The sequence below is a fragment of the Equus asinus genome, chromosome 7 (genome assembly GCF_041296235.1).
Source record: "Equus asinus isolate D_3611 breed Donkey chromosome 7, EquAss-T2T_v2, whole genome shotgun sequence".
Lineage (NCBI taxonomy): Eukaryota > Metazoa > Chordata > Mammalia > Perissodactyla > Equidae > Equus > Equus asinus.
The window spans coordinates 88,760,025-88,771,706 of NC_091796.1; the positions used below are offsets into that span (position 1 = coordinate 88,760,025).

The following is an 11,682-nucleotide window of genomic DNA, read 5'->3' on the forward strand; positions in this document are numbered from 1 at the left end:
CTGTGGCATCGGCTCACATACAAAAAGAGGAAGATTGGCAAGAGATGTTAGCTCAGGGTGAATCTTCTTCAGCAGAAAAAAAAAACCCTGCAGATCTCTGCAAGAGAGGTTAAATTAAAAAAAAAAAAAGGAAAAAAGCAGTTGTTCCCCTTGTTTGACTCTCTAAGTGTCGAGGCAGCATGAGTGGAGCAGCCTGCATCAGGAGAAGGCCGCACCTCAGGAGCACTTTAGGAGCAGCAGGTTTAATGGATGTGGAGAACTATGTTGAGTGGCCATTGCCAGCAGGGAATGAAATGGCTCCAGATAGATTCTAATTTGGACTTTAAGTAGCTTTAGGCCCCAGAGATGAGGTTGAAGAAGTAGGTAAGAGCCAGATCTGTAGGACTGTGAAGAGCACGGTAGGACAAATAGATGTGATTCATGGTACATTGGGAAGTGACTGCAAGGTTTTGAGCAGGAGAGTGACATTACTCAATCCATGTGTTACGACTATTCTGGCTGCTGTGTGGAGAATGGATGGAAGGGAGTAAGGGTGGACAAGAAAGCTATTGCAGCAAGAGAGGATGTTAGCTGGAACTAGAGAGCTTACATTGGAGATGCAAATGTATGGTTTCAAGATTCTTTTGAAGTTCAAATCCACAGGTCTTTTGCTAGACTAAATGGAGGAGGAGCAGGTTGGGGTGGGGAATCAAAAGCTGAGTTTGGGATGGACCTGTTAAGTCAGAGATGCCTCTGAGGCATCAGGTGGAGATGTCAAATGAGTAGTTGGATATACAAGTCAAGATCTGGGCTGGAGCTGTGTTTGCCGGGTTCCTTGCTTCTGACTTGAACTCAGATAAACTCCAAATTGAGGCAAGAAGGCATTTAATATCCACTGAACACCTACTATATGCCAAGTAACCCTTATGTTACAGATGTTTCCGTTGTAAGATTTATACACATTTTCCAACACCTGCCTTCTCGATGCCTGCCGAAGCATCCTCTCAATCAGCCCCACTGGACCCAACTAGAGGCCACCTGGGATACGCTCGTTGCAGACATGCAGACAAATCATGGAATCACTTCCTCCCTCCAAAATTCCTAATGAGTCCCTGGAGGGTTGCTGCACCTGAATCCATGTTCAAAGACTCCAGAGACCTGCAGATAAGGGGTAGAGAAAAGCTCCTAGGACCTTGAACCTAAGAAATCTAGACCTAAATTACGTTTACAGCTCCACCCTTAGTTTGTTGAGTCTTTTTGGACACAACAGGCCTTGTTTATTTATCTTAACTTTAGTATCCACCTGCTTCATAAAAATGCTCTGAGAATTGAGATGAGATTCTGAATTAGCTAGAGGACATGTTAAATAATAGAGATTTCTGGTCCCTGCCATCAGAGATTATAACTCACTTGGTCTGGGGTGTTGCTCAGAAGGCTATATTGCAGATGATTCTGATGCAGGTCCAGGTGATGCCTGGGCCAGAAACACTGATTTGCAGAGTGGTGAGCCGCCAGTTTTCACCAAATATCTGCCTGAGATCACTATAGCAGTTTTAAAATAAGCCACCAAATTCTCCTTCCTTCAAGAGGTGGGCTTTATGTCTCCTGCCCTTGAATGTACCTGTTCTCTTGGAATGCTCTAGATACTTCCTCCTAGGATGTTCCCTCTCAGAATCTGGCCATCGTGATATAAGAAGCCCAAGCCACATGGAGAGGCCACATGAAAGTCCCAGTTGAGCTCAGCTTTGAGCCATCTTAGTGCTGGCACCAGACATGCAAGTGAAGGAGACTGTAGATAAAGTCACCCCAGGCTTCAAGTCTTCCCAGCTGAGCCCCAGACGTCATAGAGCAGAGACAAACCATCCATGCCACTCCCTGTTCAAATTCCTGACCCACAAAAGCTGTGCTTATAATAAAAAGATTGTTGTTTGATGCCACTTAGTTTGGGAGTGTTTTGTCACTTAGTAACTGGAATGGTTACTAAAGTGTTTTCTCAGGAAATATCTATTAAAATGCAAACACATTACTTGGAAGGATAAACTCTTTCAGATGAACACAATCAGTGTATCCAACAGACGGAAAAGCAGAGAAAATGAGCCAAGAGATGCTCTCTTGTTTCACTGACATGAAAGCGTCACTGGCTAAAGAGACAAATAAGTTGCTTCCAGAAAACTGTAGGCAGAAAGATGGCCAGACCTTGAAGACAGCAAGATGGCTAACAGAAAATAGGCACTTCAAAAGGACAGATGAGGCACGAGAACAAAGTCCAGCTTCATTTCCTTCACAATTGTGCTTAAGACTGGTTCTAAAATCCCTCAGCTCTCTCACTAACTGCAAAGTTGTTCATTTATGCCAGTTTCCCAAATGTACTTGCTTACTGTTAAAAAGCACCTGGGGATCATATAGTCACAAGCATCAAGCATAACTCTTACCATCAGGCTAGTCTGGGAAATGCTGAATTATGGACTTGTAAAATTAAATACAAAACAAATAGCAAATGTGGCACCATTCCCCAAGAATCACAGCTCTGCAGTGAACGGGGTTAAGACGCCAGTTTTCTGTTTATAAAAATGAGTAGCAAGGTCTAGCGGCCTTGAACTTTGAGAATATAAATTCCAGCTGAGTTCAGTTACAATGATGTGGAGGAAGGAGTTGTAAATGCTGGAATTCACTTGCTAAGCAGTCACTACTAATTATATTAAATATTAAAAATGTGATTGTAAAAATGTAAAAAATAAAATATAAAATAGGAGAGATGTCAGGTTAAATATTCATGGACTTATTCAAGCCTCTATTCAATGCAAGTAAAAATGATGGAGCAAGATATGTAACCTGAACTATCTGGGGCTGAGAAAAGAACAGGACATGTCACACTAAAAGGCCGTGAATTAGTTCTACTTTAGTAACTAACACTTATATCTACCTTGTCTCCAGCCTCACCATCTCCCCCATTGTTTTCAGAAGTGACTTGAATCTCATTTCAGATTGTTAATGTAAATACTGGACTTTTCTTTCCAGGAATACATTTACAGCCTTCTAAAGAAACTGTGGTGAGGGGGTTCTGAGTCATCAATTCACCGGGTAACTGGTTATGACTTTTAAGTTCTGCATCATTAGGAGATTTTCACGATACTGGTGTTGATCCATATCAATGAGCAGTTTTTCAATGCCAAAACCCTAATCCCCACAGAGACTGAGAACAGTTTAGGCCCCTTTGAGCCTGTCAAATTTATTTCTCTTTCCTCTTGAGACCCTTTAATAGTTATACAGTGTAGTTTTCCAAAGTAAAATTGACATCCGTCTCTGATTCCAAGAGTTTGCATGTACTCCAATGGGTAAAATAAAATGTCTGCCAAACTATTATTTGTATCGATGGATACTAGAGTTCCAAGAAATAAAAATGAGCTTAGAAGCCTAATGTTCCCCCTTAGACCAGTGGCTGTATATAAAAAACTCAGAGTGCCTAGTCAGTAGCAGAAAGGCGCATGTCACCTCCCCATTAATCTCAGACCTTTCGACTTTCCGGCCAAGAACTGGAAGGCTCTGGCTGCTCACCATCTCTCTGTATTACTCTGCTTTCTGCCTCCCAGGGATGTCTCTTATACCACTGTTACTGCCTTGCCATCCAAAGGCCTGGAGCACCTGAAGGAATTGATAGCAAGAAACACTTGGACTCTAAAGAAACTTCCACTTTCCTTGACTTTCCTTCACCTCACACGAGCTGACCTTTCTTACCCGAGCCACTGCTGTGCTTTTAAGAATCAGAAGAAAATCAGAGGGTAAGTGGCAGGTGTCTGGAATATGTGACAAAAGGCCTTGGTGGAAGCTGGATTAACTTCTGGGTTTGGGGAAGAAGCCTTGTGGTTTGAAAACCAGAGGGAGAAGAATTTGGAAGCATCCATTAGGAAACATGAAATCCATGGGACACAATGACTTTGCAGACTCAAAGTGGTTGCAGATGAAAATAAAGCCAATGTGTGCTAGATTGCGGCAGAGGAGGGGAGGATAATAGGCGATGACGGAGGAGGGATAGAAATGAGCAGAACATGTAGAATCTTGAAGAGATTACATGACATGATTTCTAGCCTCCTGATGCAACACATATTAGATGCTACAACTAGAGGACAAACTTAGAAACAACACAAGCAATTGAATTACCGGGTCAGTTCAGGCTTTGCAAATGTCACAGCTCACTGGTTACATGGGTGTGGGCTTTGGGTCAGCTGGGTTTGTGCCCCAGCTGTGCCACTTCCTAGCTGTGTTATCCCAGCCTACTTACTTAACCTCCCTGAGCCTTAGCGAATGGAGATCATGATACTATCATTTATAGAGTTTGAGAAGATTAAGTGAGAAACTGAATAGAAAACACCTATCACAATGACCTAGTATATAAGTTCTCAATAAATATTAACTACGATATATATTATTTTATTATCAAGCTGCTTGCAAGGCTGCAAAGGAAGGATGGCCTTCTTTTCCTATCCTTGCTTTCTCTGAATCATGTCTTTACCAATACTTTTACTCTGCATTATTTCCCCCCTCTATGTCTCGTGCAATTCCCTATTCTCCTACCACCTTCGTTTATCTCTTATTCACTCCCTCTCAGTTTCTATATAATATATACTGGTTGACTTTCTGCACTCATACTTGCAGTTGGAAATAAATTGGGATCTAGTTGTTGGGGAAGAAGCAAACAGGAAAGTTGAACAGCTGTGCAAAGAAGGCCAATACGGGCATAACACCTGCAGAAAACTAGGAGCTGGGTATGGGGGAGGTGATAGCAGGCTCTATACTGATGCCACATGGCCCTGAATAGGAAGGGACCAGGGATGGGTGGGAGGCTAAAGTTGGCCTCAAGGGCAGGGTCCAGATTTCTTGTGAACCTCCAAAGAGGCTGGAATAGGCAGTCCATTGGACATTTTAAGCAGAGCCCAATAGATGAGTCAACATCTGCTCAGCAGCCAAAGCAAGTTAAAGAATTTCTTTTGATGTCAGTCTGGTATGCTAGCAAAAAACTAAATCTAACTTCATTGAGCATGCCTGCATGATAATGTCCATTTATTCAATAAATATTTACTGATACCTGCTATGTGCCTGGCACCATTCTCTCCACAGCAATGAATAGGACAGGCAAGAGCACCCTTGCATTTTGTTTACATTCTAGCAGAGGAAGTCAGAAAACAAACAAGCAAACAAATAAGATATCAGATAGTGCTATGAAGGAAATAAACACCAGGGAGAGACAATTTATTCAAGGAGATGAGGGAAGGCTTTTCTGAGGAAGGGAAATTTGAGAGGCAGCCATGAGTTTTTCAAGCAAAAGGAACATGGAGTTCTAAAACTCTGAATAGGAACAATAATAAGAACAATAACCAACACATCCATGGCACTAACAATGTTCCAGATGCTGTTTAAAGAGCATTTTAAAAGATAAACTCATCTAATCCTTTAACAACCCTATACGAAATAGATACTCTCACTATCCCACTTACAAATGGATAAACCAATGCTGCATAGACCTTCCCAAGGTGAAACAGCTAGTAAATAGTAAAACCAGGCCCTAACCTAGGCAAACTGGTCTAGCATCTGTGCTTTTTTTTAATCAATGCTGTTCTTGAACTGGTTGCAGATGAGAAATAAGGGCAAATGTCACTGGATCACAGTAGGGGAGCCAAGGGTAATAGGAAATTATGTAGGAGAGACAGACCTGACCAGATTATGTAGAATCTTGTAGAATCACAAAGATCATACTAAATATTTTGCTGAGCATTGTAGGGACCATTAGTGAGGTTTTAGCAAGCAGTGACTTATATCTATTGCTTTGCAGAATCCTCGAGTCCTTAATGTGTAATGAGAGCAGTATTCGGAACCTGCGTCAGAAAAAATCTGTGAATGCTTTAAATGGCCCCTTCTACCAAGAATATGAAGAGGGTCTGAGTGACAGCAGTGCTGGGTACAAGGAAAATTCCAAGTTCCAGGACATCCACAGCAACTCTCATTATTATGTCTTCTTTGAAGAACAAGAAGATGAGATCATTGGTTTTGGCCAAGAGCTCAAAAACCCCCAGGAAGAGACCCTACAGGCCTTTGACAGCCATTACGACTATACCGTGTGTGGGGGCAATGAAGACATGGTGTGTACCCCCAAGTCAGATGAGTTCAATCCCTGTGAAGACATAATGGGTTACAAATTCCTGAGAATTGTGGTGTGGTTTGTTAGTCTGCTGGCTCTTCTGGGCAATGTCTTTGTCCTGGTCATCCTCCTGACCAGCCACTACAAACTGACTGTCCCACGCTTTCTCATGTGCAACCTGGCCTTTGCAGATTTCTGCATGGGGATGTACCTGCTCCTCATTGCCTCTGTAGACCTCTACACTCACTCTGAATACTACAACCATGCCATCGACTGGCAGACGGGCCCTGGGTGCAACACAGCTGGTTTCTTCACTGTCTTTGCCAGTGAGTTGTCAGTGTATACACTGACAGTCATCACCCTGGAGCGCTGGTATGCCATCACCTTCGCCATGCGCCTGGACCGGAAGATCCGCCTCAGGCATGCATATATCATCATGGTTGGGGGCTGGGTTTGCTGCTTCCTCCTTGCCCTGCTGCCTTTGGTGGGAATAAGCAGCTATGCCAAGGTCAGCATCTGCCTGCCCATGGACACTGAGACTCCTCTTGCCCTGGCATATATTATTCTTGTTCTGTTGCTCAACATAGTTGCCTTTATCATCGTCTGCTCCTGTTATGTGAAGATCTACATCACAGTCCGAAATCCCCAGTACAACCCGGGGGACAAAGACACCAAAATTGCCAAAAGGATGGCTGTGTTGATCTTCACTGACTTCATGTGCATGGCCCCAATCTCATTCTACGCTTTGTCAGCACTTATGAACAAGCCGCTCATCACTGTCACCAACTCCAAAATCTTGCTGGTTCTCTTCTATCCACTTAACTCCTGTGCCAATCCATTCCTCTATGCCATTTTCACGAAAGCCTTCCAGAGAGATGTGTTTATCCTGCTCAGCAAGTTCGGCATCTGTAAAGGCCAGGCTCAGGCATATCGGGGCCAGAGAGTTTCTCAAAAGAACAGCACTGGTCTTCAGGTCCAAAAGGTTACCCAGGACATGAGGCAAAATCTCCCCAACATTCAAGATGCCTATGAACTGCTTGAAAACTCCCATCTAACCCCAAATAAGCGGAGCCAAATCTCAAAAGAGTATAAGCAAACAGTTTTGTAAGCTGACAGTGGTACAGGGACTTATAAAAAGTTGGTTTCCTGAACATGCATTCCAACCCCATGACGTACAACACACAGCTGACCTAACCCTTGCGCAGGTGATGTTTCACAGGGCAAGAGTTCATCTCTGGAGACGGACTAGCATTAACCTAATCATCACCTCCAAGAAGGAAGAGAGACTACCAGCATGTTGACATCAAAACAATCTATACTTTCTGGAAGATTTGCTTTATGCTAAGTTCAGAGATGACATTGTGTAAAGTGCTCAACAAATATCAACTGAGCCATGTCAACATTGAGCTCCTCATTTTTATAAAGCATTTCGTGGTAAATGCTATTAACTTGGTTGGTGACCACAAGATAAAATTGGCCTCATGTTGGCTCAGCCCAGCTTCATGTTCCCTGATACAACCAAAGAGAGTCTGAGTTCCTTGAAACTGAAAAGTCAAACAGGACGTCAGGCAAGGTGCAGCTATTAGGAGACATGAAGTGGGGGAAACACTTAGCTTTGAGTTGTTTTTTCAGACTCTGAAATTTAATCATCTCTTCACAAGGATCTAACTTATGACCCAACTGTTATGTGTTGCCTGGAAAAACTGGCAAGATTTCAGCTTATGTGGCTGAAAAAACTAAGAATTGCTCTTCTTGGCTAGTCTGATAGCAAAAAAAGATGTGAACTCTAGAAAGTATTTCTAAGTGCAACAAGATGGAATTATGAGCACACTAGATCACCTGTTGATTAATAAAGCAGGCTGGATACTAGTTAACTGTTGGACCTTGGGCAAATCACTGGACCCCTGAAGTCTGTAGAAAGGAGGGAGCTTAATGGCCTCTTCAAGTTTTAAAACTCTATGTATATCCCTTTCCCTCAAAACATATGTTGTCATAACAAAGAGAAAGAAAAGCACTAAAGAAGCAGAATCTCTTTTTCCTGTCTTGTAGAGATGCCATCTCCTTCTCTTTGGAGCCTAGACATATGACCTAGGAAATTTTTTCTTTGTTTAATTTTCTTTTGTCGGTGAGTAAGATTGGCTCTGAGCTAACATCTGTTGCCAATCTTCATAGTTTTTTTTTTTTTTCTCCCCAAAGCCCCAGTACATAGTTGTATATCCTTGTTGCAAGTCATTCTAGTTCCTCCATGTGGGATGCCACCACAGCATGGCCCAATGAGCAGTGTGCAAGTCCGCGTCCAGAATCTGAACCAGCGAACCCCGGGCCACCAAAGCAGAGCACACAAACTCAACCCCTTGGCCACTGGGCTGGCCCCTTTGTTTCATTTTTGGTTATGATGTCTGAACCCAAAATTCTATTGAGTGACCATATTGGGCTGGACATGAATCACTCATCTAATTGCTAGATCTACACAGCTATAATTATCAGGCTAACAACAGATTGGCATTCATATAATAGAATAAAAGACAGTTTTGCAAATTTTGATTATTTAGAGTTACTACTTCACTGTGAAGATTCACTCGAAAACATTTAACTTGTCTTCGGGGATTGGTTTCTTTATCTTGCCATTTCCAACCCACAGTACAACACTAAAGCCATCAAGAGAGGTTTCTTCTCTCTGAAACTGTCAGCTCTTTTCAACCTTATTGATCACTGGACATGAAATCTCTATTGCCCACCTGCGCTCCCTTACTTAAAACAGTCAGGATCTTTATCTATAGATGTACTCTCCAGGTTATCTGTCAAGACATCTCCTTAACTTCATCCCAGACAGAGATGGCATTTGCTTCTCAGTGCTCATGAACCACAGCAGGAATTAAAAGCTTTTGTCATTTTAAGTCTGCGAAGTGGGGTTTGTGGGCCCAATAGGCCCCGAGAGATGATCCCCTGACTCCCTAGGAATATCTCCATAGCCGTACCCATTCCTGATTATCATTGAGACTTAGATGTTTTAATAGAAATATTAGGCACACCTAATATCATGACTTATCCACCAGTTCACTTGTAAGTAATGAAATTAAACAAATGTGTTACTGTTTAGCATGTGTTTCTTGCCTGTGACATTTTGAAATATCACATCCTAATAAATAATGTTTTATCTTGAATAGTTGAAATAATGCTTTGGAAAAAGTCCTAGAAAAGTGACTTCAACAGAATTGTTGCTAAAATTTGCATTTTCAACATGAACTAAATTTTCTTCCTGTGAAATGATTGTGCTGAGTCCTAGAGGATTGCTTTTTGTAATTTGTGAGCTGCTTTTAGGGTTATCATTCTATGTGTTAAAACTAAAGACAGGAAAAAAACAATTGTCACATTTGCTAATAACTTTATATTAATAAATTATTAACTATCAATAATTTAAGTATAGCATGGTATCTTGATTATAAATGGTCTTTATGAAAAACTTACAGTGAATTGAATTATGGTTCACTGACAAGCATTGATGGATAAGAGAAAAAAAATGATTGCCATTGACACTAGGAATTTAAATAGTGCTCTAATGAAGATAGTAAATCAGATGTAAGCAGAGTTCACTTTATCTGGCAGCTTTTGACTGTCTGAAGATAGACCCAAATCAGTGAGGACAAACAGCCTCAGGCCAGTCACAACAGATGTCACAAAATTCATGCCCTAAAGCTTATACATGTTTCTCAAAGGAGTGTCTCTCAAAACACCCTCAAAGTTTGATTCTCGCTTTCTCGACAATCTACTGCATACCAGAAGCAGGGAGGGAAGGAAGTCTGCCCACAGTTAATAGACTAAGAAAAAGAAGTTTGTTTTCTAAGGTTATAAAATCAACCAATTGAAAAACTTAAAATTAATACTGCTAAGGGGGGATGAGTGAAAAAGACTTACATGTGGAAAAGTGTTTATAAAATGTCATAGCACCAAAAGTAAAGGGAGATCTAAATGTCTGAGAATCACGAGAGTAAGAGAGAAAAGTCAGGTATCCAAAAGGATTAACAATCAGATTGACCTTTAACTTCATGTTAACAACATCGTATACTAGAAGACCATGGAGCAACACTTTTGATGTCTTGGAAAAAATATTTTAAATCTAGGATCCTATACCCAGCCCAATTATCATCCAAGTGTAAGGGCAAAATAATAACATGTTTATATAAGCAAGTACTTGGCAAGTTTACTTATATCAGACAAATTATCCAAAGCTTGGAAATCAGCAAAAAAACAACTGGGTGTTTTCTCAGTGCAGTTGCTGGATTTGTCTATTCCTATTGTCTAGGCTATTTTGCAACTCTGTAAGGACAGAGGTTAACTTTTCCAGAGGATTTCTATCTGATACAGATTCAAAGAACTTCTGCATGGTTTGTGACCCTATTGGACATTATCCAGTTTTGTATCTAACCCAGCAGTCATACCCTAACACTTGTAAATTGCTTATATATAACTAGCTTCTTAAGTGCTTTTTTGGACCAGTTTTAACATTTTGCTGGGTTCTTTATTAAATTACAAGTCAAATAAAGTCTTTGGAAAATGTTTATTTTATATTTGCAGGAGAGTCACTTTTTTAAATATTGCCCATATCCCCCTTTTGATAAATTACTTGAAGTTGTACTTCAGATATAATGTAATTTCCTTCTCAGTGGATCTTAACACACTACTAGTTTTACAGTTAATAAATTTGTATGCCATAATATGGTAAATATTTTCAAATCAAATTATATGACTCACTTATACTTACAAATAGAATATAAATATTATAAATCTTGACAAGTCAAAGTAATGGCATTGCTGACAAAAGTCAGGAGTGGGAGGGGGAGAGAGGAGGTGCACGACATGATGCTAATTTCCTATCTTACACAGCAGGGAGGGAAGGAAGTCTGCCCACAGTTAATAGACTAAGAAAAAGAAGTTTGTTTTCTAAGGTTATAAAATCAACCAATTGAAAAACTTAAAATTAATACTGGCAAAAAGTTTTTAAAGCTGGGAGTTAGGAGATTATGTTCAGTCAACTAATTTCCTAATTTCCATTGTGTGCAGCCAAAAGATATATTGTCTATATATCTATAGTTCAGAAAACAAGTACATAAGTGTATAACAGAATTACAATAATAACCATCAGAAGAGTTATGATCAGACAATAGCTAAAAGTGTTTTTTTCTGGAGATTGGGACTAGGGATTGAGTGGTGTTATGGACTGAATTGTGCCCCCCACATTCAGATGTTGAAGCTCTAACCCGTCAATGTGACTGGATTTGAAGAAAGGGCCTTTATGGAATTGATTAAGGTTAAATGAAGTCATAAGGATGGGACCCTCATCCCATAGGACTGGTATCCTTGTGAGAAGAGGAAGAGACACCAGAGATCTTTCTCATTCTCAGGCACACACAGAGGAAAGGGCATGTGAGGACACAGTGAGAAGGTGGCCATCTGCAAGCCAGGAAGAGAGGCCACATCAGAACCTGAATCTACCAGCACTTCACTCTCGGACTTCTAGCCTCCAGAACTGTGAGAAAATACATCTCTGTTGTTTAAGCCACCCAGTGTAT

At 41.0% G+C, this 11,682-nt stretch overlaps 1 protein-coding gene across 3 annotated transcripts in view; it reads left to right on the top strand.

The window, feature by feature from the left end:
- The window catches only part of TSHR (thyroid stimulating hormone receptor), a 155,689-nt gene extending 145,140 nt beyond the window's left edge, over nucleotides 1-10,549 (top strand). For all 3 annotated transcript variants that reach the window (XM_070514150.1, XM_070514151.1, XM_014846747.3), the window contains 2 exons: nucleotides 3,570-3,758; nucleotides 5,807-10,549. In XM_070514150.1, the coding sequence (XP_070370251.1) occupies nucleotides 3,570-3,758; nucleotides 5,807-7,220 (1,603 nt within the window). In that variant the 3' untranslated portion in view covers nucleotides 7,221-10,549. The remainder of the gene's footprint in view (nucleotides 1-3,569; nucleotides 3,759-5,806) is intronic.
- The last annotated feature ends 1,133 nt before the right edge of the window (nucleotides 10,550-11,682 follow it).